General features: G+C 45.4%; 1 protein-coding gene across 1 annotated transcript in view; it reads left to right on the top strand.

Moving 5' to 3' along the window:
* Nucleotides 1–21,776, top strand: part of FAM189A2 (family with sequence similarity 189 member A2) — a 77,811-nt gene extending 56,035 nt beyond the window's left edge. The window contains exons 4-11 of the mRNA XM_013965970.2: nucleotides 1,305–1,433; nucleotides 2,920–3,027; nucleotides 3,161–3,294; nucleotides 12,626–12,755; nucleotides 12,928–13,006; nucleotides 14,790–14,942; nucleotides 17,173–17,465; nucleotides 20,913–21,776. Of these exons, the coding sequence (XP_013821424.2) occupies nucleotides 1,305–1,433; nucleotides 2,920–3,027; nucleotides 3,161–3,294; nucleotides 12,626–12,755; nucleotides 12,928–13,006; nucleotides 14,790–14,942; nucleotides 17,173–17,465; nucleotides 20,913–21,116 (1,230 nt within the window). The 3' untranslated portion in view covers nucleotides 21,117–21,776. The remainder of the gene's footprint in view (nucleotides 1–1,304; nucleotides 1,434–2,919; nucleotides 3,028–3,160; nucleotides 3,295–12,625; nucleotides 12,756–12,927; nucleotides 13,007–14,789; nucleotides 14,943–17,172; nucleotides 17,466–20,912) is intronic.

The raw sequence follows: 27,874 nt of genomic DNA on the forward strand, positions 1-27,874 counted from the left end.
TTCTTCAGTTATATCAACAGGTAACATTACAAAAGCAGGTTGTTTTACTATTATAACTTGTTCTCCTTTAGCAACACCTCTTATGCAATTAGTAAGTATGCAATTAGAACAATTTAAATGATAAATATTCAATGACAGTGTTATTTCTATATGGCCTTGTATCAACATAAACGGGTAAGGGACACAAGCTCGAGGATATAAAAACCCCGTAACTCCTACATTTCCATATTTACTCCCACTAATATTGGGTTGTAAATATAGACTATTGCCATGACCAAAAGCAGCCAAAAGTTTCCACAGTTCAGTTTGAAATATAGGAGCAGTGTTTACAGAGAGAATGGGTGGATGCTGTCCTCGATATTCGGGGAAATCAGGTTTTCCCCCAGGTGCCCAGTCCCATAAAAGGATGGCATTGGCATTGTTGATGTTATACACTGATGCGACCCGTGCTCGACATAAAGTCCAAGGAATGTCTATTCCTATGCCGATGCTTAGACGTTTGCCGCAAAACGGAATGTCGAGAGGTCCAGTTCCGTTACGGTATGATCTTTTTCCGGTTTTTTCATCAATGCCAGAAATAGTCACTCGAGGATAGGATATATCAGCTGACACCTGTATACAGTGAGGATGTTGTGATTGATAAGAAATCACACGGGCAGTCCCCCGCACTCTTGGATAAGTAGGACCATATGATTTGTTTTGGAAATGAAACTGAGTTCATGCGATGAGTGTCATTTCCTAAGAAGATTTAAGCTAGGGTGACCAGAAGTAGCAAATCTAAAGGCATCCAACTAAATTTGAATTTCAAATAAACAGCTAATAGTTTTTGTTTTTTTTTACTATAAACTTAACTTGTGCAATATTTGGGACATACTGACTCTAAGGAATGATCTGTTTATCTGAATTCAAATTTCACTGAGCATCTTGCCTTTTATCCTGTAACCCTGCTTTAATAAGTGCCAGTGAACAGTTCATCAGGTGCTGTCCATGTGTCTAGCATAGCGATCCGCAGTCATCTGAGTGGATGCTCCATCACCCTTGGACCCCACGGCAGTATGAAGAGCAGAGCCCTCTGCTGACCTGCAGTGGACATATAGCATAGTCAAGAAATAACCTTGGTTGATGAAGCCACTGAAATTTGGGGGCTGGTTCTTAACCACAAATACCTAACCTATCCTGACTGCTGTAGATATTGCCTGACCCTGAACCCAGCCATAACTCGTTCTGTGATATTACTGCTCCATGGTGTGGCCCGTGTATTTTTACTTAATGATTAAATTACTCTTCTGCCTTTTCCCCTTAAGGTGGACTTAGGTGAAGGCAAGATTTGCTTCTGTTGTGAAGAATTTCAACCAGCCAAATGCACAGACAAAGAAAATGCCTTGAAACTCTTCCCGGTTCAGCCTTGTAGTGCTGTTCACCTTCTCCTCAAGGTATCTGGAATGGATTCCGCTCCCAGCCAGTAAACACACCACAGAGACCCCAAGGAAGGCAAAGCTCCCTGAAATATCCCTCTTCTGTTACCTCCTTCAAATAATGCTGCTAAAAGCAGATATGAGTGACTCCTTATCAGTGACCCAGAGTCAGAATGGAGAGCAAAAGGGACCACAGGTTATTTATTGTTGCCTCTTAAGTTATGAATAGATGGCTTATTTGTGTTCAGAATTATAAGCTAGTAAAAAAGGTAAAGGAGCCTAAGTACATATACATGTATCTGTGTATGTGTATAAATTTACATATACACATATGCACACATACATCCCACGATGTGGCTGCACATGTATGATGAAGTTTTAGCAGAACCTCTGAATGCATGCCCATTTGTCACTGTTCTGATGCTCCTTTGTTGACCTAAATGAACCTTGTGGGCTACTGAGTGTTGCTGTTGTAAGACGCTTAGGCTAAGAAGATGTATTGGCCAAAAAATGAAGGAGAAATTCAAGACACTACCTCTTATTTAATAGGCTGCAACTATACCAAGCCAAAGATATGAAAAACAAATGAAACCAGCTGAAAAAAACACTAGAGAAATGGATAAAAATCATGTCCTGACTTAAGGTCTGTTAGTCCAATGAGTAACACGATCAGTTGGTAAACCCTGAGATACTAGTTTTTAGATGGCCCCTCACTGATGGCTTCCTTTAGATCTTAGTTTTGGGTTTATTTTTCTTGGAGAAGAGGAATCTCTAAACAAAGAGAGAGAAGCTGCCAGCTCTGAGTTTATGGAGGCTGTAAAAATGGCCTTCTTTCTTTGGCTTCTGGATTTTCGGTAGCTGAGTCACCCCCAAACTTTCTGAGCCAGGACTTTGCTTGGGGAAAGCCCCGCTAAGAAGCCAGGACTGTAGCAACAGAAACTTTTGGAATTGGCTTTGCTGCTATTTTGAGGCATGTGTTTAAAGGAGACAAGCCCTGTTTACACTCAGGCTGGCCTGCTCCCTGTGTTGTCCTAGTTGGTTCCCCAGGGCAGCTCTGCCAGCGGTGCCTGAAATAGAATCTGTGGCCACCAATGAAGGAGCATGTTTCCTGGTGGGAGGCTGCGGGAGTATGGAGGTTGGGACTCACTATCACTGGGGACACCAACTTTAGAAGGAAAATTCAGTACCTTCCTGGAAGAGACGTTTCCAGACAGGATTCTGATGCAAAAGAAATATGGTAATATCATGTCTACCCGGGACAAGAAGCTTCTAAGATAAGGGTTTAAAATTAAGAAGTACACACTGTTGTGTGACAGTCTTATTAACAGCCAGCGTTTGTTGGGCACCTAGCGTGAGCCAAACGCCGTGTAAGTCCTTTACATGCATTTTCACATTAGTATCGGCCTCCTAGGATAGTGTTGTTATTAATTTTTGAAAGTTTTAATGTTGCATTCTGGTCATCAGTTTTGAGATACTCAGATGCGTCATTGTTTCCTGGTTCCAGAAAGTCCTTTTCACCCTGTGTGCCTTGAATGCCCTGACCACCACTGTCTGCTTGGTGGCAGCCGCCCTTCGCTACCTCCAGATCTTTGCAGCCAGAAGATCCTGCATCGTAAGTCCATACAAGGTGGCAGCCTGTCGGTGACGGCGCTGAGCCCACCCTCAGATCTTTCTGTGTCATCTGTGGCCTTTCTCCCTGAGCCTTTGTAGCGAAGGCTGTTGACTAACAGATGCTGTTTAATTAGGATGAATCCCAGATTCCTGTGGAAGAAGTGGAGGAACACAGACGCGTCCCAGACCCTGATGACTTCGTGCCGCCAGTGCCTCCCCCTTCCTATTTTGCCACGTTTTACTCGTGCACACCCCGGATGAACCGCAGGTATCCTCCCTTAGTACCCGTACCCATCCTCTCAGTTTTGAGGCTCGAGGGGCAGAACTCAACGACATGAGCTCAGACTTCTCTCCAGAATCTAGACATCGTGTTATTTTCCAGGATCTCCTGTTTTGTTTTTTCTTTTCTTCTCTCCTTTTTGGTCTGACAAATTACATGAAACCAAAGAAAAGTCAAGCCTTGACCTAAGGATCTAGTTTTTCAATTTCAATTAGCTTCCCAGGAAAACTGACACCCAGTGAGATAACTACTGTAATTTGACATGATTGAGAACTGCTGTTACCCTGGAAACACTCTCATTTGGGCCAAATCGATATTCATTGTAACACCATCAGCAGGTCTTGAAATCATGAAATTCTTCCCAGCCATTAAAAAAAGATTAATTATTAATCACATCTCCTTGGTCTAGAAAAAAAAAAAAGACACCATGTTTATGTTCCTTTGCAAATTCTAGCTCAAAATTTTATCGTCTGTTTCTTAAATCTCTAAAATCATCATTTGTAGAACAAAGTGCCACATGCATTCCTTTGATTGTTAGCCACTTATAAAATTGTAGCTTTCTTAAAAATAAAAAGACTTCATTCATTCATTCAACAAGCATTTAATCCATTCTCTACTGCTTGCCAGTCACTGTACTGGGGTATTGATGTTCAAAATGAGTTACACTGACTTCCTCCCCCTAACAAGGAGCTCACAGTCTAGGTCATGAAAACTGAGTGTTGGAAGGATTGTAGTAGTACTCAGAAGGAGGTTTTGAGTGCAGGAGGGGGTGCTACCTAACCTGGAATGATGGGTGGGCTGTGGAGAGATTGAAGGAAGTCAGCTCATTAGGGTTGGCCTCCTGTGTGAAGTGATGCTCTTAGTCTGAATGTAAAGGATAAAGCACACCTATATTTAAACTTGTGGAAGAAAAGCACAGAATTCTATAAGAAAGACTAGTGCCTTTCCATTGCTAGTGAGAGGGCCAGGAATTTCTACCTTTAACCCTGAGGTACATGTGGAGAGTTGTCAAACAAATTTGGTGTCAGGCTTGGGGTTTTTGGAAATCCATTTTCTAGTGCTCAGGACAGCCACGTGTGATTTTCAGAGGTCACTAGTGGCAGCTCACACTCAGATGCTGTTCACATTCTTTTCCATGATTTACCTTCCTGACTTTCCCTCAGAATCAGGTCTAAACCCTGCTGCAGACCCTCCCCTGCTCACCCTCCTCAGTGGAAGCAGAGATGACCGCAAAGCTGGAGGGGGCGTCAGCTGGCTGCCAGATGGCCCCAGGGGACAGCTCCGCCTCCCTGTTGTACAGGGCCTGGTGGACTGGGATTTCGAAACTTCAGGGGCCAGGATGACTTCTGTAGTCTTTTTGGAAACGAACCAAGAATTACGGAGGCCAGAGGGACATAGCAACAAAACACGTAGTCTTTATGTACTATGGGGCACATTTGCTCAAACCTTAGCCCAATGTCAGGCTGTCTACAGAGGGCACACTGAAGGACAGTGACGTGCCTGTTATTTCACGGGATGGGGAGAGAAGTGCCCTCTTCATGGAGAATTCCTTGGCTCTCTGAGGTTGTGGGTGAGCGCTTGGTTGACCTAAGTGGAGGCGACAGACGGATTTAATTTCCTGCAGTGGCAGAAAGGGAAAGTGACTCATGCGGGTTTAGAAGTTGTGCTGACCCGCGGGATCTCCTGCTCCAGCCTTCCCTTCTCTCTTTCCTTTCTCTTTGCCTCCATGGCATGCTTTGAGTGTGGGTCTTTGAGGATCTGGATGCATCTCTGGACTTGCCCGTCTGAGTCCTGAGCCACTCCCTGGCCAAATCTGAGTTGGAAGAAGACGGACAAGCGTCTCACCAAGGGTTTTACCAAGCAGGACTTCCTGAGAGGAATGTGGGGGAGGGGGTAAGGCAGAATACCCTTGAGATCTAAAGTATATACTGGAGCCGTAGCTCATAACTCCAATAGGCAAACACCCTCATTTTCAGAAATTCCCCTAATATCTGAGTGCAGCCCACTTTTTTTTTTAACCTTTTATGTATTTTTTTATAATTGAAGTTGGCTTACAATAGTGTGTTAGTTTCAGGTGTTGTTGTTTAGTCACTAAATCATGTCCAACTCTTTATGACCCTGTAGATTAGCCTGCCAGGCTCCTTTGTCAGTGGGATTTCCCAGGCAGGAATACCAGAGGGGGTTGCCATTTCCTCCTCCAGGGGATCTTCCCAACCCAGGGATCAAACCTGAGTCCTTTGTCTCCTGCATTGGCAGGCAGATTCTTTACCACCGAGCCACTAGGGAAGCCCATTTTCAGATGTACAACATAGTGATTCAGTATTTTTTCTGTTTATGTTAATTGGAGGCTAATTACTTTACAATATTATGGTGGTTTTGCAATACATTCACATGAATCAGCCATGGGTGTAGATGTGTTCCCCATCCTGACCCTCCCTCCCACCTAACTCCCTGTCCCATCTCTCAGGGTCATCCCAGGATTCAGTATTTTTATAGCTTATGGAGAAGGCAATGGCTGGAGAATCCCATGGATGGAGGAGCCTGGTGGGCTGCAGTCCATGGGGTCACTAAGAGTTGGACATGACTGAGCGACTTCACTTTCACTTTTCACTCTCATGCATTGGAGAAGGAAGTGGCAACCCACTCCAGTGTTCTTGCCTGGAGAATCCCAGGGATGGGGGAGCCTGGTGGGCTGCACAGAGTCAGACACAACTGAAGCAACTTAGCAGCAACATACTCCATTTAAAGTTATTATAAAACAATGGCTATTATTTCCCTGGACTACACAATATATCCTGTTGCTTATCAATTTTATACATAGTACTTTGTATCTCCTAATCCCGTGCCCCTTGTCCACTTTTCTTTTAAAATGGCTAAATGTATTCTTTTAGATACATATTCTCTCGGAGATATTTTTAAACTTGACCGACTTTGCTAGATTCTCAGTGTAAATCAACTTCATAGGCACTAGCTGTATAAACCCAATTGATAATTTTCTTTCTTATAAGCAAGGCTTCCCTGGTGGCTCAGACAGTAAAGCGTCTCCCTTCAATGCGGGAGACCCAGGTTCAATCCCTATGTCTAGGAAGATCACCTGGAGAAGGAAATGGCAGCCCATTCCAGTACTCTTGCTTGGAAAATCCCATGGCTGGAGGAGCCTGGTGGGCTACAGTCCATGGGGTCCCAAAGAGTCAAACACAACTGAGCGACTTCACTTTCTTATAAGCAGACAGGCAAGAATGTTTGCATTAATGTTTCTACAAACAGTTATGCTAAGAGTTTTCATGCAATAGAGGCTCCCTATTTCCTGTAAGGTTTTATGACCTCTCAGAAGAGGTTTATTTATTTAACTTCTATAAATGTAACCATTTTATGCATTGGTATCTCCTTGAGAAAGGACTTCCTAAGTTACTGTCATAAACAGAAGCCTGATTGCAGTTAAGGCTTCTATCCAAAGATGGTTATCTACTTTGTGAATCAATTTGTCAGTACAGAAGGTGACTGTGTGTCCCCATCTCCTCAGGGAGTCCCCCAGTCTCAGAAACTGGCTTGAGCCAGGAGTCAAAAAGGAGTCTCTAACACAGTTAGAACTGGACATGGAACAACAGACTGGTTCCAGATAGGAAAAGGAGTACGTCAAGGCTGTATATTGTCACCCTGCTTATTTAACTTACATGCAGAGTACATCATGAGAAACGCTGGGCTGGAAGAAGCACAAGCTGGAATCAAGATTGCCGGGAGAAATATCAATAACTTCAGATATGCAGATGACACCACCCTTATGGCAGAAAGTGAAGAGGAACTAAAAAGCCTGTTGATGAAACTGAAAGAGGAGAGTGAAAAAGTTGGCCTAAAGCTCAACATTCAGAAAACGAAGATCATGGCATCCGGTCCCATCACTCCATGGGAAATAGATGGGGAAACAGTGGAAACAGTGTCAAACTTTATTTTTTGGGGCTCCAAAATCACTGCAGATGCTGACTGCAGCCATGAAATTAAAAAACGCTTACTCCTTGGAAGAAAAGTTATGACCAACCTAGATAGCATATTCAAAAGCAGAGACATTACTTTGCCGACTAAGGTCCGTCTAGTCAAGGCTATGGTTTTTCTAACTGACTGTGAAGAAGGCTGAGCGCCAAAGAATTGATGCTTTTGAACTGTGGTGTTGGAGAAGACTCCAGGAGTCCTTTGGACTGCAAGGAGATCCAACCAGTCCATTCTGAAGGAGCTCAGCCCTGGGATTTCTTTGGAAGGAATGATGCTAAAGCTGAAACTCCAGTACTTTGGCCACCTCATGTGAAGAGTTGACTCACTGGAAAAGACTCTGATGCTGGGAGGGATTGGGGGCAGGAGGAGAAGGGGACGACCGAGGATGAGATGGCTGGATGGCATCACTGACTCGATGGACGTGAGTCTGAGTGAACTCCGGGAGTTGGTGATGGACAGGGAGGCTTGGCGTGCTGCGATTCATGGGGTCGCAAAGAGTCGGACACGACTGAGCGACTGAACTGAACTGAACTGAACCTGTTTCATGAGTGTGGATCTAGCTGTACTGTGGGGATGTTTCCTGCTAGAGAAAACTGAAAAGGAGGGCATGGGAATCAGGTTGGCTTGGGCATTTCGGTCCACCCATTTCCTTTACAAATGAGCTTCAAAACCCAAGCTCAAGTGGAGCTGGACTGCACCAGGGCTGGACTCTGTGCTCAGCTGTTGTTGGGCTGAGTGCACCTGCCTCACTCCCCACTCCCACACCCCTTCCAAAACATGCCCTGTGGAAGGGCCAAGCTTTCCCAGCACACAGAGGAGGATCATTCTTTGGTCTAGGTCATGTTAGCTGCTTCATCAGCCTCGGATAAGTTCTCAGGTCCTATTTGTAATATCAAAGCAGAACATATTTTACATGATCCTTTTGGGTTTCCTGTTCATCTTCAGATCTCATGGGCATGAACGAGCAAAGGTTTCCTGGAGACTTTGGGGTGAATTTGCATCAACCCGGATATGGAGTCTCTTAAAAAGGTCACCCCTGAGTGGGTCTCTTAACCATTTCGGAGCTCAATTTCTTCATTCACCTACCTTGTCACGTGGCTCCTGAGCTTGTTATGAGATAATGGCCTAAAAAAAAATCTTTCTGAAAACAAAAGCTGAGACCATGTTCTACCATTGTTAGTTGCATGGTTTAAAATGTTCTTGGCATGTGTCTTACTCCAATACAATATTGTAAAGTAATTAACCTCCAATTAAAATAAAGAAATTTATATTTAAAAAAAGAAAAAAAAAAAACACCAAACATTTAGCCCCTCATCTTTGTTGTTGTTATTTAGTCGCTTCAGTTGTGTCTGACTCTTTGCAACCCTGTGGACTATAGCCCTCCAGTCTCCTCTGTCCATGGGAATTCTCCAGGCAAGAATACTGGAATGGTTGCCATTCCCTTCTCTAGGGGATCTTCCCAATTTAGGGCTCAAGCCCGTGTCTCTTTTTTCTCCTGCATTGGCATGTGGGGTCTTTACCACTAGCGCCACTTAATCTTACCCTGCCTAATCTGGTAGCAGTTGGATAAAGACACTCATTCTTAATAAAAGTTTGATCACCTTTCTCACATATAACAGGGTTTTGATTTCAGCTACTATAGATTTCAGCCACCATTATCCATTTCCTTTAGCAGCAGTCTCAATCCTGGCTGGGCCTTGGAACTCCTGGGAACACTGACAGCCTACAGATACCCAGCCCTGTCATAGGCAACTAGGGCGAATTTCTAGAGGTAAGGCCTGGGCCATACCCAGTATAGCAATGCTCCTAGGTGATTCTTCTCTATAGCTGGGTTGAGCATCCTAGGGCCTCAGGAGCAAAAGGTGCAGGAGAGAGCAGACCCATTTCCTTCTGTGGATCTTAATTTACCCAAAAGTGTACAAATGAAAAGTTGCTTAATAGGAAGGGAACTTACCTTCTGCATCAACTCTAGCAGCCTCTTCCATCTACATGAGGCTTTTCTGGTCATATAATAACCACCATAGAAGCCATTCATTTTGTGGTCCCTCTTTCCCCTCAGTTTTCCTTCTTGAAGAGATTCTGTAGTAGGTCAGATCTAAAGTGGAGCCTGTTTCTCCCACTTCTTGGCCCTAAGCAAGCCCTCTCTTCTGTAGGATCACACAGGCAGCCACTGGACTGGAAATAGGAAATAAACAGCATCAGAGCTAACAGACCAACCTGGGGGATGAGCTTTCCCCCAGGTTCCACTGTGGCGAGGACACCACAGTGAAGAAACCCATGGACACTAGGCTGAGGGGGGCTGACCGGGGTTAGTAAGTACTAGAAAGATGCATGGGTTATGCTAATTAAGGGTTGAAGACTGGACCTCTGGAGAGGACAGGGGTGCAGAGGTCTCAGTGAGTAAGGCATGCCGCCTTGTTCATTGGTCAGGAAAGTCTCCAGTCAGGTCCAGGAAGAGTCTGGATTCCTGGAGTCACTTGGTGCTTACAGTTCTTAAATGGCTTCAGCTGGAACAGAGAGTTGGTGTGAAACCCATGGGCAAGTCCTGCTCTAAGGAAGAAGAATATCCCTTTCTTGACAAATTTACCAGGACCGCTCCCAGCCAGGCCAGGGAGCGGCCATACCTGCAGGTTCTGCTCCTGGAATATGCCCCGTGTTAGGCCCTGAGCCCATGCATCCCTGCCTGGGCTGTCAGCCTATGACCGTCTCCTTCCTTCTCAGGTAAAACAGGGCTGAGGGTCTTGCTTCTGACCCAAAGATGCAGGAAAAAAGGGGAGCACTTTCTCACGTTTTCATTCAGGCTAGAAATGTCATCCTTCTAAATCCCAAACTTCTTGAAGTTTTATTGTTAGGAAGACAGAATATCAGATCTTTTTCAATTTTTTTTTTCTTCCACCAATTGTATTTTTGTAAATAGGCACAAATAAAACAATCATAAATGCAGAGAGCACCTTTATAAAAACAAAAGAATCCCCTGCAGCCAACTGGCTCTAGAATTTGTCTTTTCATCAATCTCCTTTAGTTTATGTCCATTATTGCATTTCAAGAGCATACGTTAAGCTTTTGGTATTGTCTCTTTTTTTCATTCTCCAACACTTCATGGCCTGAGTACAGGTTTTTTTGGTCTTCTCTTTTTTGTATTTTGTAAATTGTGATATAATTGGCATATAACATGATGTTAGTTTTAGGTGGACCTGTAAGTAGTGATTCAATACTTTATATATTGTGAAATGATCACCACAGTAGGTCTAGTTAACATTCATCACTGCATATAATTACAAGTTTTTGTTTCTTGTAATGAAAACTTTTAAGACCTACTCTTACAGCAACTATCCAGTATACCATGCAGTATTATTGACTCTGATCACCATGCCTTGAATTACATCCCCAGGACTTATTTACATGTTTTATAACTGGACGTTTTATCACAATGTATAAACTTTCATGTATTTTTAACTGTTATTTTCAAATTTAGGTTCTTTGTTATCTAGACAATTGTATGTGTGTGTGTGTTTGTGTAATTTTCTATGAATGCTGGCAGAAAACCTTGTGCATTTTTGGTTTTTATTTTTTGATCTCAAAGGACAAAAGGCATAGTACCTAGCATGTAGCAAGCACTCCATCAGTGTTTGTTGAATGCCCACCTTTAGGAAGAGACAGTGATTCCTTCAGTGGCATACTACTTTTTCTCTGAGCTATGACATTATTTGCTTTTTTGTGTGTGTGTGTTCATTGTTTCAAGTATTTATTTAATAAGTATTGAGTTTCTACCATTAATTGGACATTAGGAAAACACAGGCAAGAAACTTTTGTCGTGTACTAATGTAAAAAACGTGGAACAACAGACTGGTTCCAAATAGGAAAAGGAGTACATCAAGGCTGTATATTGTCACCCTGCTTATTTAACTTACATGCAGAGTACATCATGAGAAACGCTGGGCTGGAAGAAGCACAAGCTGGAATCAAGATTGCCGGGAGAAATATCAATAACCTCAGATATGCAGATGACACCACCTTTATGGCAGAAAGTGAAGAGAAACTAAAAAGCCTCTTGATGAAAGTGAAAGAGGAGAGTGAAAAAGTTGGCTTAAAGCTCAACATTCAGAAAACGAAGATCATGGCATCTGGTCCCATCACTTCATGGCAAATAGATGGGGAAATAGTGGAAACAGTGTCAGACTTTATTTTGGGGGGCTCCAAAATCACTGCAGATGCTGACTGCAGCCATGAAATTAAAAGACGCTTACTCCTTGGAAGAAAAGTTACGACCAACCTAGATAGTATATTCAAAAGCAGAGACATTACTTTGCTAACAAAGGTCCATCTAGTCAAGGAGATGGTTTTTCCTGTGGTCATGTATGGATGTGAGAGTTAGACTGTGAAGAAGGCTGAGCACTGAAGAATTGATGCTTTTGAACTGTGGTGTTGGAGAAGACTCTTGAGAGTCCCTTGGAGTGCAAGGAGATCCAACCAGTCCATTCTGAAGGAGATCGGCCCTGGGATTTCTTTGGAAGGAATGATGCTAAAGCTGAAGCTCCAGTACTTTGGCCACCTCATGCGAAGAGTTGACTCATTGGAAAAGACTCTGATGCTGGGAGGGATTGGGGGCAGGAGGAGAAGGGGATGACAGAGGATGAGATGGCTGGATGGCATCACCAACTCGATGGACGTGAGTCTGAGTGAACTCCGGGAGTTGGTGATGGACAGAGAGGCCTGGCGTGCTGCGATTCATGGTGTCGCAAAGAGTCGTACATGACTGAGTGACTGAACTGAACTGAATGTGAAAAAAAGAAAAACTAAATAATTGAGTTTACCTGAATCCTTAGTTGTTTGTTTATTTTTTATTGAGATGAAATTCATATAACATGAAATTAACCATTTGGAAGAGTACAATTCAGTGGCACTTAATACATTCACAATATGGTGCAGCCATCAGCTCCACCTAGTTCTAAAGCATTTTCATCACCTACAAGGAGACCCTGTATCCATTAAACTGTCACCCCCATTCTCTCCTTTCCCCAGTCCCCTGGGGAACCACAAATTTGCTTTCTCTTTCTTATGGATTGCTGTTCGCTTTTTGACTAGTGGATTTAAAAGGAATGATGGTATTACATTTTCTATATTGTCCCTTGTCTAAGAATTCTGGGCACTCCATCAGAGAGCAGCTTAGTTGATTATTCTCCTGCTCCTGGACCAGGAGGTTGTAGCATGGAGGGGCGAGGGGTTTTTCCCATTGTCAGTGGGTAATGCTCCAGGGTCAACGGCCAGTGTCTACAGACACCAGCATCAACTAGCCGAAACAAGCTTTCTGATGCCAAGATGCTCTTCCTAGGATGGTTGGCCCTGATGTTATTCCCCTGCCACATATCTATGGAGCACGAATCAAAGGAGTGGAAGTGTTCTGTCCTCTGGACCCCCCACCTCCCTATGAAGCTGTGGTGAGCCAGACAGACCAGCAGCAGGTACTGTCCATGGAGTTTCTCTTTGGTGCATTGATGGCAAGCAGGAAAAACAGCTGCAGAGGACAGGGTGGGAGAGGGACCATGTCTTGTAGATGTTTGTAAGAAGTTCACTTTATTCCAGATGATGGTTGAGTTGAATATCAACAAATAACCCTTTTCCCCTCTGATGCAGGGATCTTCATTCCAAATGCCAGAAGGATCAGAAGTTGCCACCAGCCCATTGGAACCAATCTGCATGCCAGGGATTCAAGGTAATAAATACATAATTGCTGCCTAGACTCATGATTCAGTAGATTAAGAACGATATTAATAATGATCCATATGATATTTTGTTGGAGGTCAGATATTCTTGGAGCAGATGGTTCAAGCTACATTCTTTCTTCCAAATGTAAAAGCGTTATCAAGTCCTTAGGGCTTACAAGTAGAAGATAATAAATGAACAGAAATATAGATATCATTAGAATCTTTTATGAATAACCAGGCTATTTTCAGAAATGGATTTCAGAGTTTAATTTAGCATTCTTTTTTAAAAAATTTTTATCTGTTTTTTTTAAACACTCAAAACATTTTGTATTGGGGTACAGCCAATTAACAATATTGTGATAGGTGAACGGTGAAGGGACTCGACCATACATATACATGTATCCTTTCTCCCCCAAATCCCCCTCCCACACAGGCTGGCACATAACACTGAGCCGAGTTCCATGTGCTATACAATAGGTCTTTGTTGGTTATCCATTTTAAATACAGCAGTATGTACATGACCTTCCCAAAGTCCCTAGCTGTCCCTTCCCTGCTGACAACGTAAGTTTGTTTTCTAAGTGAGTCTATTTCTATTTTGTGAGGAAGTTCATTTGTATCGTTTCTTTTTTGATTCCACATAGAAAGGATGACATATGCTATTTCTCCTTCTCTGTCTGACTTACTTCACTCAGTATGACACTCTCTAGGTCCATAATTTGGCATTCATTTATTTTCCGATCTAAGATTTTTTTTTCTCCCGTTAAGATAAGATGAGCTCTTTTAAAGGGACAAAGAGAGTTTCGTCTATTGCAGAGTGATTCGCTCATCTGTAACCCAGGACCCAGGTCATGCTGCCTTCACATGTACTGAGTGCCAATTCCCAATCCTCCATTAAATACTAGAGTCAGTTTACATTTATCCTTGTAGCTTAAGGGCACATTGTTACCGCTTTCTCTCTTTGGAGAGGTTTTAAATGGCCCAGAGAATTGTTCACAGGATAAAATTGCAGATGGTGATAAATAATGGATTAACTCTTAGCTATTTTAGACAGAGGTGATTTTTCAGCAGCAACATTTGGAATAGGTTTCTGCTCTGTTCGCCTTCCATCTTAAGTAGAATTATGAAGCAGGGTTCTGTTTCCTAAGTATGTTTTTAATCCTTCCATTTCTTAAAAAAAGTTTCCCAGAGTACTAAGGCTCACAAATGATGGGATTTTATTTTCCTGAGCAGCAGTCATCCAGTTTCAGAGTGGTTTGACTGATTCCTTTAATGGCCACTAGCTCTTTAACCTGGCTTCCCAGGAGTTTCACAGCCCAGTCCGCAGACACTTCCTCTGCCCGTATTTGGCCTGCAGCCCCAGGGCAGCCATCTCACCTGTACACCTCACCTGTACCGATATTCCCTTCCACCTAATCAAGCTCAGCCTGAATAGTCAGAAAGGGGAAATGGCAGGGACCTTTCCAGGGCCACACCAGCATGCTTCACTGGAGAAGATTCTAAGCACCTTTTTAGGCCTTTGGACATGGCTTGTTTTTCTGCTCTTGGTTTTATAGTTTTTTGTTTGTTTGTTTTAGGTGTGTTTTGGGCTTACAAGTAGTAGTTTGGGGAGGCGGCATTTCCCATAGTGCTGCCAAATAAAAATGTTCTGGGCCCACCGCCTAAGTAAATATAATTAACTGGACTACCCTTGTCCCAGCTGGTTGGGGCTCACAGGTGTTTCCTGCCCAACATTTTGAAGGCTCTAGCTGGTGAAATAATTTCTGTTTCTTCTCTTAAAAAAAAAAAAATCAGGTGGGGATATTCCTACCACACCTGGAGAAGAAAGCGCATCCATACCAACTCCCAACACAAACCAGCTGTGTCCGGCGAGGAGCTGGAGAGCCCTCCGACCCCTGAGAACAAGATCCAAGAGTGATCCTGTGCTCCATCATTCTGCTGAGAGAGGTGATGCCATCCCCCAGGCTCTCCGCAGGGCACTGTGTGTACTTGCCCACAGGTGCTGAGTGGCTCTGGCCACCCACGGCTCTATGGTTCAAGACAAAGCTTGGAGGGGGGCTAAGAGGTCTTGGCAAAATAACAAATTCTGCATGCATCTTAGGGATAGATATCTACCACATCTTTTCCAGCTGGTAGGAATTTTTCTTGTCAAGTCAGTATCAAGCATTTGGTTGCATGGGATACTGTGTTGGTGCCACACGAAGAAGGCAGTGAAACCTAGGTCTGATTCCTTAGATGCTCAAAGTTTCGTGGGAACCAATATTCTCTCTCCAGGAAAAAGTCAAACGGGTGTTATTTTCCCCCCTTCTTCTATAATTTGACACTAATTATCTTTTTATTGTGTATGAGTAAATTGAATTATTTAAATCTGACCTTGTTCCAAGAACTTTGGATAGAGTGAAAGTCACACTCCATCTCTCTCCCTTTCTGTTTTCAGTTTGTGTATAGATGGTATTTGAATAATTTTAAATTTTAATAATCAGAAATTTTTAGAAACTTGAAATAATCTTGAATCTTCTTTTCTAAATATATGACTACCTGAACATCTCCAAATACTTCTTCATTGTAGAAAATTATTTAAAAAAATAAGGAAAGAAAGGAAGAAAATGAAAATCTTCTGTAATCCCGGTAACAGAGGCTTCTTTCGGTGACCTGTGCTCTCTTCAAGCTCTGTGCAAATACAGCTTTGCAAACCCTCTGGCCCTGCTCTGCCCTGGGCCCCATGTCACCCCTAGTTGGGTTCCATCCCTCTGACAGCCTGTGTTGTTTGCCACAGCTCTGAACTGACCATGTGGGAGCCGGAGAGAACACACCTCCTGTCTCTCCAGTGGCTTCTGAGCGGGGAGGAGGCCTGCCTGGGACTGAGCACCCTCTGCCCCCCAGCAGGCCCCGGCAGCTCCCCAGACCCGTCTTCACCTTGGGGTCCTCTGCCCACCCGGCAAGCTGAGGACTCGAGATGGCCACCTGCATCCGAGGAGCTCGGCTGTCTGCACAGCTTAGTCTGCACCTCTTTCTAGAACCTGCTCCCCCTCTGCAGCACTGAGGGGCGAGGATGACACGTGTTTACCTGTCGGAGCCTCTGCGGTGGAAGGGACCGGGCCGCCTTCGAGTGGCAGTGCAGCGCCTGGCTGTCTTCCTCACACATGAGTGTCTCTAGCGAGTGGTCCCGGAAGACTCCTGTCCCCTGTGTTGTACGCGTGGCAGCCAAGGAAGATGGCTGCCATCCCCTGTTTAGAACTCCTCACACCTTTCTCCAGAGGAAAAGGAATGCGCCCCTGCCTCTACCTGTTCTCCCAGCCCCTGCCTCCTTTCTTCCTTCAGTATCTAAATTGCTGCATATCAGACCCTCATAGACTGAAAATCTCCAGTGTCGCGTACACTGAAGGCTGCTGGCTGGCTTATGAACACGTGGAGACCAGGCCTGACTTGGCGGCCCCCACCTGTCAGTGCAGTAATGTCCTGCCAGTCCTTACACCCTTGCTGAAGCAGGGAGTTGCGGAAATTAGAGCCTGTGGTGGATTTCCCAGGCCTGCTGTGGACTTCCAGAATGACGTGTGCTGGTCTAGATTTCTGCACTAGATTTGTCTTTCTGTAACAGTCAGCCATCGCGCCACCACCAGCCATGCTGTGACGTCGATACTGTAAGTCAGGACAGTGCTCCCCGGGATGTTTAGGACAAAGGTACAGTCAGTGTGAGCAGAGCGTTCCATTCATCCCACAAGTCTCCTCTCTCCTCGGTCCCTCTCTTTCAGTGGCTTCTTCATCCTACCCGCTGGAACGTTCTTGCTTTGGTCAACCATGTTTTTTTCTGCCTGTGCAAGCCATCCCCATGTATTGGTCATCACCCCATGAAACCACTGTTCCATTGTGATATGCATTCTGGATGCTCTTCTCTATCAGCTATGTTTACCCTGATGGTTATTTTTTTATGTGGCACAGTCAAATATTTGGGGGACCTGTCCTGTTGAAGTTATACTTCAGGGAACAAACTCGTGTCTCAGTCATTGGGTTTTTCTTTCTTTCCTCTTCCTTCTGCAAGAGGAAAAGCAAGACATGCATGACTGTTGGCACCTGTCACATGCTTTCCACATGGAGTTTCATGGTCTGTGCTGTTTCAGGTACAGATGTGTTCACAGGACTTGGCCAACAGGTACATGTTATTTGTCTCTGTCCACAGCCGTCCCTGTGCTCAGCTGTGAGGCTGCGACTCAGACTGAGGGAAGGCTGGACTTGGCTGCAGTGACCTTGAGGAGAAGGTTGAGGTCCCGAGCTTCAAGATGCAGACCGAGGTCTTTGATAGATTACAAGTCTTACATGGACACCAAGCTGCTGGTGGCGAGGTTCCTGGAGCAGTCCTCCTGCACCATGACCCCGGACATCCATGAACTTGTAGAAAACATCAAATCTGTTCTGAAGTCTGATGAGGAGCACATGGAGGAAGCTATCACGAGTGCCAGTTTTCTAGAACAGGTAGTTTTATTATTGATATCAGGCATAAGTCAGACAACCCGTTTCCATAGCAGCTGAAGCAGCTTCTCTGGTTTCCTGCCCAAGGCACAGGAAAATCCATGTCACTGTTTCAAGGGGAATGGGCTGTATTAAGGGGTTAGGAGTTCTGGGGAGGGAGAGGAAGAAGCAGACCTGCTTTCTTTTCGGGAGTGGTGACTTTTCCACAGTCTTCTTGGCCCAAGAGAAGAGAAAACGATTTTCCTAGAAAATGGAAGCATGCCTGGAAAAAAAAGAAAGGGAGCAGCCTAGGATGAAAGCAAGGTCTCTGTGGAGTGCAGAGTATGATCAACATTCCATTTCCTAAGTTGAAAGTTTCGCTTGATCTGGCATGTTTTTTCAGCCCTTTGACAATAATGGAAATACGTGAATTTTAATACTGACAAGATTCTGGGGGCTGGTCACGTTCCCATGAAATGTTTGGCGAGATTACCTAAACTGATAGACTTAAAGGAATAAGCACCTTTTCCTTTGCAGGAATCAAAAACCACATAGCAATCTCCAAACAAGTTGCAGGTGAAAAGATAAAACTGGATCTGTAAATATCCCACTTGGGTGTCAGGCTTCTCATCTGGAAGGTGAAGGGTTGGAGTGGGTGGTCTTTACACCCGCATTTCTGAGTGAATGGGTTTTGCCCCTGATGAGAAGTCAGAATGGTCACAACTTCCCTCACTCATCTCTTTCAAAAGCAGTGTTTACCTTTGGACATTTGCTCTGTTCCTTTGTGTCTGGGGTGGCCATTGGAGACCTCAACGAATGGTGGCTCATAGGTGTTACTTGGCTGTGCCTGAGGGTGTTGCATGCCCATCAGATACTTCTTCTTTGTGTAATTTTATTTATTTATTTTTGGCTGTGTGTGGGCTTTCTCTGGCTGCATCAGGCGGGTCTGTTCTCTGGCTGTGCTAGGGCGTCTCTGTGGTGGCTTCTCTTGTTGGGGAGCGTAAGCTCTAGGTCTCACGGGCTCTGGTTTCGGCACATGGGCTTCTGTGGTCGTGACCCCTGGGCTCCAGAGCACAGGCTCAAAAAGAGTCATGGTGCACTGGCCTAGTGGCTTCATGGCATGTGGGGTCCTCCTGGATCTGAGATTGAGCTCGTTTCTCCTGCATTGGCAGGCGGAGTCTTTACCACTGAGCCACCAGGAAAGCCCCCAGATACATCTTGAGTTGAGTTGGCCTGATTCTCAGGGTCATTGCCAGCTACTGTTTCCCTGGGTGTGCTTTTGAGGCAGATTGAACAAAGCCCCATCTCGCTTTCTTTTCTGTTCCTTTTCCCACCTGCTGGCCTCTTCTTACAGAAGCCAAATTCTGTGCTGTCTGTTGGGGAACGTGGGTAATAGGAGAGCAGCTGTGTGAAGAGGTGCATGAACCATGGACCCTCTTGTTGTTTGCTTTCTAAAAAAGTGGTCAACAGTGGTCCTAGGCCAGCTCCAGCTGGTTGCCTGTGTAGAAGAGAGGTTTCTATCTGCATGTCCCTGGTCTACTCCAGGGAGTAGATGTCACTACCTGCCCCCTTCCTTGTGTTCAGCCCCAGTTGCCTGATAAACAGAAGCAGGTGTTCGGAGCTGCCAAGTTCAGGCGAGGTGAGAGCTAGAGCGTCTGTGGAGCTGTTGGTCTGGACCTTCTGCAAAGTCTTGCTTGATGGAAGATGGCTTTGAGGAGAAAGAACAGACACTGATAGCTCTTTTGATAGATTTTACTAATAGCTCAGCAGGTGCTATCACTATAAAAGTTTACTAGGTCTTTCTGCGCAGACTGGGTCAAAGTTCAGGTACCAGGTTGTTATAATAGACTTTGTGCCACCTGCCGGGGCTTCCGGAACAGAACCCCAGTAGTCAGGTGTCATAAGGCCACACCACTCCTCGGAGAGAACGACGCAGGGACAAGGGGAAGGGAGCTTTTATTTCTGACTCTGCTCAGCTTTGCACGTTTTCTCCTCCTCTAGTATTACTGAAACGTGTTATTTTTTAAAGATTTGGTTTTTTTTTGATGTGGACCATGTTTAAAGTCTTTACTGAATTTGTTACAGTATTGCTTCTGTCGTTTATGTTCTGCTATTTTTGGCAAGGAGGTATGTGAGATCTTAGCTCCCTGCCCGGAGGTGAACCTGCACCCCCTGCGTTGGAATCTTAACCACTGGACCACCAGAAAGTCCCTGGAATGTGTTTTTATATATCCATTTATGTCTTTACCAATATCAAAACCAGTTGTCCCAACTTCCCATGTAATAATAGTAGACATCTATGAATGTTAGAATTTCCTTCTTAGTCAGGAAACAGCTATAGAGACAAATATAATAGAGTATTGGAAAATTTTAATGTCCCATATTTTGGGGGTAGTAAACTTTTAATGACCTTAGAATCTCTGAATGGTGCAAACTAAATGACCAGTCATCCTGATGATTGCTCTGTGATATTAGATGGTAATGAAGCACTTGAGTTTTCTCCAAGGTGCTTACAGCAATATGTCATACAGACATGACTGTGTAATTTTAAAAATTTGACGGTTCTCCCCTTATGAGTCTCAACTGGATCAGAAATTACCCATTTTTGCCTTGATATGGTATATTTAGAAGTTATGTGTGTGCTACCTTGCAAAATCGATCTAGCAGTAGAAATACTCTTAAGAGTTATTAATAAATGGTTCTAGTTTTTACGAGATTTATCATGTTTTTTATTGAAGTGTTATCAGATCAATTAGAAACACATTGGTTTAAGTTGACATAAACTTAACCAGACCAGTGGTTATAAAATTTGCAGGTTTAGCAGTATCACCTTGTGATACACTTTTAGTGAAACAGATGCCCACACCCGTTCCGGACTCCCCTGTCAGAACTGCTATGGGGGGAGCAGGGATTCTATGTTTCTGACAAGCTCCCCTCCTCTCCAGTGATGTGCAGACCCAGTGAGAATCACAGGGAAATTGGAACAAAAGGTGATAAGAAGAATGTTAAATATAAAGCAGAAAGTTGCAATAAATAAGTCAATAAGTATGGCAGGCCTACTGTTGAAATAATAGAAAATTGGGGGAATATCTTAGGAACTTCAGAAAAGAATCAGTATGTTAAAAGACTCTGGAATTTCAAGTGGGTTCCACTTTGGGAAAACACCCTTTTCTCTTCCCCAAGGCAACTAAAATCATGTCCAGCTCTTTGGGATACCATGGATTGTAGCCCACTAGGCTTCTCTTTCTGTGGGACTTCCAGGCAAGAATACTGGAGTGGGTTGCCATTTTCTTCTCCAGGGGATCTTCCCAATCCAGAGATCAAACCTGCATCTCCTGCTTGGCAGGCAGATTCTTTACCACTGAGCCCCCTACCCCAAACTGAACATTACCTGGGTGGATATTGGAGGCAGGTCTGAGGACCACATCAGGTAAAGTTTAACCTCTTGTCACCCTGTTTATTCTCCCAAAGATCATGGCTCCGATGCAGCCCAGCACTTCCAGGGCCCTGGTGCTGCCCTCGCGGAAACAGCCTGGCCTGCTGCACCTGCGGAGCTGCGGAGATCTGAGCACCTTCGTCCCCGCCGGGAGGCCCCCGGCGGAGAGGAGGCCCCGGCGAGCCGAGGCCGAGAGGCCGCACAGCCTCATCGGCGTCATCCGAGAGACTGTCCTGTGAGGCTGCAGGGCCGGGGCTCCTGAGGAGCAGGAAGACAGGTGGGCCCTGGAAGGCAGGGAGCCTCTTGAGGGGATGGGTTCCCTGTCTGTTTCCTGACTGGGAGTTAGGGTGCCCTTCCAGCTTCTCCTCAGAAAGAGGGGGCACTCCGGAGAACATTTATTCCTGCTCCTGGGCTCCCGGGTTTTCTTTTCTGCTGGCTGCAGGCCCTTGATGGGGGAATGACAAGTTCTTCTGGGCCATTTATCTTTTGGATACAAGTGGGAGACTGTGAATGAAGCCCAAAGCTCCTCTGCCTGGGTCCGCCCTGCTGTGGGCAGAAGTGGCTCAGGATTCGGTGCCTGCTGCACCCCTCACGATTCTTTTCTGCACTGAGCTCTTGCCTTCTCTGGAAGGGCAGATGTGCTGGCTCTATGTATTTGCTGCCAAGTGAGAGTGGAACTGGCCCAGAAGCAGGGTGATGGACCCCGATATTCTGTGATCATCAAGCCTCGTGTTAGATCACTTTCAAATCACATTTTCTTACGGAAAACAGGAAACTTGTTTGGTGACAAATTTTGATGAAAGAAATTTGGGAGAGAATTCTTGTTGATTCCATTTATTCATGCTTGTAAAACTAGAGATAGCTAAGGCAGAACTGAGAATAAAAATGTTTACCTTGGACCTCCAGGCTCACTGTGTAATATTTGTTTATGTGTAGGTGGCCAGGCCTTATCTTTACGATGGGTTTGGGACTTGGAGCAGTGGTAGTCAGGTGGGTAGGTCTGGGCAGGCCACCAAACCAGCTTAATCTCAAAAGCACCCAAGCTCCTTGGATAACAATGCTTCCTTCATCCATTCAGCCAGTGCTGGGCTTCATGGAGCTGCCTTCTCCTGGGGCCATGAGCAAGAAATCAGTAAGGTGATTATAGGTCGAGGATTAGTGCCAAGAAGGAAGGGGGCCGTTAGAGAGGGCTTCTTTGAGGAATGACATTTGAGCTGGGCTTGATTTTGAGGGTCAGGGAAGAGTGCTTGAGGTGCAGGGAAGAGCCAGTGGAAGGACCCCCAGCCCTAGAGACCATGGTGACTGCAGCCCAGAGCGAGGGGAGAGGCAGGAAGAGCTTTGGGCTGGGTTTTTTGCTAACAGTGAGGTATGATGGAAGAGTCAGCAGCAGAAGAGTACAGATTCAGTTATATTTCAGATGATCACCGTGCCATGTGGAGACTAGTTCAGGGCAGGATATGGAATAAAGTGGCAGTGAGGAGCTAAACACAGAGGCTGTGCACTGAGGCTGGCTGGCCTTTCTGGGCACCGCCTGGACTCTAGGTACTGTGCTGCGGGCTTTATAGGCTCATGTCACCCTCACAGCAGCCTAAGAGATGGAAGCTGTGATTGTCCCCATTTTACAGATGCGGAAAATGAGGCTCAGTAATTCAGAAGTGCTAGAGATGCCACCCAAGCCCATCATCTCTAGGAAACACTCTGTTCCTCGACCTCCCACATAGGAGCAGTCTGCCATTTCATGTTTCTGTGAGAAAGTGGTTGCTGAGACTTCTAGCCTGGTTTGTGAAAGCACAGACTCCCCCTGTTGCAAGGCAACAAACCAGGCCAGAGTGGAAACTGGGATGAGGTCATGGGACTGAGTTAAAAAGAGGGAAGAGACTGGAGGCATGGAGCTGGGGTAGAAAGCGGGCTGTAGCAGCAGACCTGGAGAAGAGGGAGAGATGGGGGGCTGTAGCCAGGGTGGGATCTGGCCTACTCCTGGGGCGGGCTGTGTTTATAGTGGAGGTTTATAGGGGCTTCCCAGAATGACGGTTTCTCCCTTCTCATCTGCTTGTGCCCAGGCACTGAATTCCCCATGCAAGTGAGCAGTCTTTCCTGGAAGCCCTCGCTGTCAGCATCGTAGCTGGGCTTGGTCCACTTCTCTGGGGCAAACCCCTGCCCTCTTCGAGGGTCTCCACTGTGGTACAAGTCCCCGCTCAAGCTCGCCATCTCCATAAACTGCCTGTGTAGCCCCGTCTGGTTGTTCTTTACTGCAGTTCATTTTCCCCAACCATGTGGCTCCAGATGAGGTCCACAGGCTCTTAGTCACCAATTTGCTGCTCCCAGTCCATGGCTGGGGAGAGCAGGACCTCCTTGGCCCTCTCAGCTGTGGCTGGCCCTTCTCACCTTTCTAGGCTTATGGGAGAGCATCCCTTTCCATCTTCCTTCTGAAGTCCTTCCCACTCACTTCCACCTGCCACTGCAGACCTCACCATGTACCTTGAAGGCTCCACGAAGGTAGGTGGGGACTGCAGGTGTGGACAGTGTCTGCCTATAGCCTTCTGGGAACAGTCACAGAGGTGGTCCCAGCCATCCTGAAGAAAACGAAAGAGTCAGAAACAACCAGAAAAGGAAAGGGGAACCCAAAGACTGAGGACATCACCTGATGCACATCAGGAGGAAGTGAAGACCTGCCTCAGCTTTGGAGAGTTGACCCGCAGCCTGGGGACTGTCCCATGTATTTCCAGGGTATTAGTGAACTCAGATAACTGACTTCCGCCTTACTTCTCAGGCTTTAAGGAATGTGAAAGTAAAAAATGTATATTACAATATATATTTGCCCTGGGAGGGAACTTAGAGGCCATGCAATTCATCTCCCTGTGAGGTTGCTAGGTGTGATATACTTTTAAAAATTATTTATTTTTAATTTAAAAATTTTTAATAGTTATGCAAAGAGCTGGACACAACTGAGCGACTAATACTTTCACTTTCATAGTTGATTTACAATGTTGATTTCAGGTGTATGGCAAAGTGATTCAGCTATATATATATATACACACACACACACACATATATGGGCTTCTCAGGTGGCGCTAGTGATGAAGAACCCACCTGCCAATGCAGGAGATGTAAGAGATGCGGTATTGATCCCTGGGTCAGAAAGATCCCCTGGAGAAGGAAATGGCAATCCACTCCAGTATTCTTGCCTGGAGAATCCCATGGACAGAGGAGCCTGGCAGGCTACAGTTCATAGGGTTGCAAAGAGTTGGACACAACTGAAGTGACTTAGCACACATATATGTATATACATGTATATATATTCTTTTTCAGATCCTTTTCTCTTATAGGTTCTTATAAAGTAGTATAGTTCCCTGTAATATACTTTGAAGTACATCGGCATTCATGTGCGTGCGTAATTAAATGTACCAGGGAAGGCAGCCCTTTTGTACTTAGAGTACCTTAAGAATCCAGTCCAGACGTGGTAACAAAACATCTCAAAAGTAGTTATCAAAATTATACCAGAGATTGATTAATTGGCACGAGGGGTCTTTTCACTGGTGAAATAAATGATGTCCAGGATCTTGGCTGACTCAACGCACAGGACAGTCGGTTCTGCACCAGCGTGGTATGAGAGCCTAGTCTCCACTTCATGAGACTGTCACATGGATCAAGTCACAGGATCAGGTCACAGATGGATCAGGTCACAGGCTGCTTCTTCAGAATGTTGTCTTTGCCTCAGCCTTTCATGCAAGTTGTGTTTCCGAGTGTCTGAGGACAGAGCAAGATTTTCCCAAGCTTATGAGCTGTTCCGTGCAGGCTTGCTAGTGAGTATTTGTGTCTGACTGGCAGAATTTCCCCAAGACTTGCTTTCTCTTCAAAGTTCCAACTAGCGGTTAAATAGGGAAGGGGTCTATGGCCCCTAACTGCCTGAGGTTGCACATACTTAGTGGAAGAAGCAGCACTTGCTGAACAGCCACATTTACTAGATCCAGTCACACTACTTCTTCAGTTGGCAGATGGAGAAACTGAGGCAGAGAGCTAAATGCAGAACGGAGACCAGGGTTTCTGGCTCCTGGACCAGGGCTGCTGGTGTGGGTCAGAGCTTCTCAAACAGGTGAAGAATCAGTTTTTTCCCTTCCAACCTGCCTCAGACCAAGAACGTTTGTAAGTTATAACAGACTGACTGTAAACTGTCATGGCAGCTCAGGCTGCCGAAACAGCATGCCGCGGATTGGGTGGCTTACACAATGGAGATATTTATTTCTCACAGTTCTAGAGGCCAGGAAGGCCAAGGTCAAAGTGCCAGGTGATTGAGCATCTGGTGAGAAAGCCCCCTTCCTGGCTTACAGACAGCCGCCTCCTGCTGTGTCCTCTCGTGGTGGAGAGTGAGCTCTGGTCTCTTTCTCTTCTTGTGAGGGCACTGATCTCATCACGGCAGCTTCACCCTCATGACCTCATCTAAACTCAGTCCTCTGCCAAAGGTCCCACATCCAATTACCACAACACGGAATTAGGGCTTCAACATACGGATTTTGAGGGGACATAGACGTTCAGTGTACATAGTGATTTACCACAGGCTTCCCAGGTGGCACAGTGGCAAAGAATCTGCCTGTCAGTGCAATAGACTCAGGTTCGACCCCTGGGTCAGGAAGATCCCCTGGAATAGGAAATGGAAACCCACTCCAGTATTCTTGTCCGGAAAATTCCCTGGACAGAGGAGCCTGGCTGGCTACAGTTCATGGGGTCCCAAAGTGTCAGACACAGCTGACAGACTGAGGACACAGTGATTTACCAGGAAACTGAAATAATAGTGATTTATAAAAAGGTATATGAAATGTAACTGCCCCCTTTATTAGGTTTTATTTTTAAGAGCAATTGTGGGTTCACAGGAAAACGAGTATTCTCATAAACTTCCTGCCCCAACGCATGCACAGACACCCACAATCAACATCCCTCACCAGAGTTGTATATGTATCGTAATCAAACCATGGTGTGATTCTCACCCAAAGTCCATAGTTTATACAGGGGTTCACTGTTGGTGTTGTGTGGTCTATGAGTTTTAACAAATGAATGACATGTATCTACCATTATAATGTGCTCGGTCATTCAGCTGTGTCCGCGTGGACTGTAGCCCATCAGGCTCCTCTGTCCATGGGATTATCTCAGCAAGAATTCTAGAGTGGGTTGTCATTTCCTACTCCAGGGGCTCCTCCCTACCCAGGGATCAAACCCACATCTCCTGGTTTGGCAGCCAGATTCTTTAGCACTGAGCCACCAGGGAAAACCCAACTACCATTATAATATCATACAGAACACTTTGTCTGCCCTAAATATCCTTAGCACTCTTCTCTGCAACCCCTGGCAACCAGTGGTCCCTTTACTGCCTCCACGGTTTTGCTTTTTCCAAAATGTCATGTAGTTGGAGCGCAGAATAGAAAGCTGCTTCAGATTAGCTTCTTTCACTTAGTATTGCACATGCAACTTTCCTCCATGTCTTTCCATGGCTTAATGGCTCCTTCGACCCCTTATTGAATTATTAGATTCAACAGTCATAATAGAACTCTATCCAGTTAACATTTCAAAACACCTTCATTTTCCGAACTTACTCTTGTCAGGGATCAGGAACAAAGAGTTCTTGGCTGATCTGCAGCCCATGCTTTGCACGGTGCTGGTCAGGGTTCTCCCTCTAGCTGGAGTTTGCCAGTTCGGTGTGGTTCTGTGTGGACATTGAGGGAGTAGGAGGAATTGATGGACTGGGAGAAGAAGGGCAGGCAGACAGCCTCAGGGTTCATGAGTCTCCAAGGGTGCCTGACAGCTGAGGCTCCCCTCATAGAGAAGCCCACAGTGCCATGGTTCCACACGCTGGCGAGCCCTTTAGGACCAGGAAGAACTGGCAGAGGAAAAAGGCAGCTGTGGCCTCCACCCAGCAGCAGAGGAGCTGGGGAAGCAGAACAAAGGAGCGCATCTCCACCTCCCCAGGCGAAGTGGGTGAGATTAGGGGCCTGGACAAGGGCATCTTTGTTTATGTCAGTTTCCTCCCATCACTCTCCAAGTCTGGGGCCAGAAGGCATCGCATGTCCTGCATTTCTTTCTGCAGAGCCTTCATCTTCCCACTCTTTCAGCAGGTATTAATTGAGCTCCTGAGTAGCAGGGAGTGAGCCAGGTACTGAGGAGAGAATGCTGAGCAGGGGGAGAAGGACAGACCTTCCCTGGTGACTCAGACGGTAAAGAATCTGCCTGCAGTGCAGGACACCTGGGTTCCATCCCTGCGTTGGGACGATCCCCTGGAGAAGGGCATGGCAACCCACTCCAGTATTCTTGCCTGGGAAATCCCATGGACAGAGGAGCCTGGCGGGCTACAGTCCATGAGGTCGCAAAGAGTTGGACATGACTGAGCAACTAACACCACAAATAATAATAATTGCAAAGTTAACATTTCTCTTGACTGCTGCTGATAGTTCTGAGGGACTGTTCCAAAGAGGTAAGGGAGATGCCAGGATGTATAGGAGTATTTGTTGGAAAAAAAAAAAAAGCTAGTATGATATCAAAAGATTACTACTGACTGATTACAAAAAACAGATATCTCAAGGTAATGGTTTTGGTGTTTTTCAGTGTGTAAGGGGTTGTAAGAATTTGGGCTCCTTGACATTGTTCTTTAGACGTGCATCTTAACTATCTAGGCCTGATATCCTGTTTTTCTCCACTCTGAGTTCGCCTCTGTGCACAAAATTAGGGACAGCTGCCGTGCAGTGGCTGATGGCAGGTAATATCCTTTGCTTACTAGAATAGCAGGCAGTGTTCTTTGTTTTTTGAACTGCAGGTAACATTCTTTTTTGTCTGCAGAGCTATGGAAAGGTAAAGGAAATATACCACTGGAACTCATAGGAATTGAAACATTAACACCAATACATGGCTTCAAAGTAGTAATCATAATTAACATTTATTGCTAACCCTTCCCTTACTAACTATGGTAGTTTTCATGATGACCTTCATAATTCAGTGCATGGTCAGCCACCCA

Source organism: Capra hircus, chromosome 8 (assembly GCF_001704415.2).
Source record: "Capra hircus breed San Clemente chromosome 8, ASM170441v1, whole genome shotgun sequence".
NCBI classification, from domain to species: Eukaryota; Metazoa; Chordata; class Mammalia; order Artiodactyla; family Bovidae; genus Capra; species Capra hircus.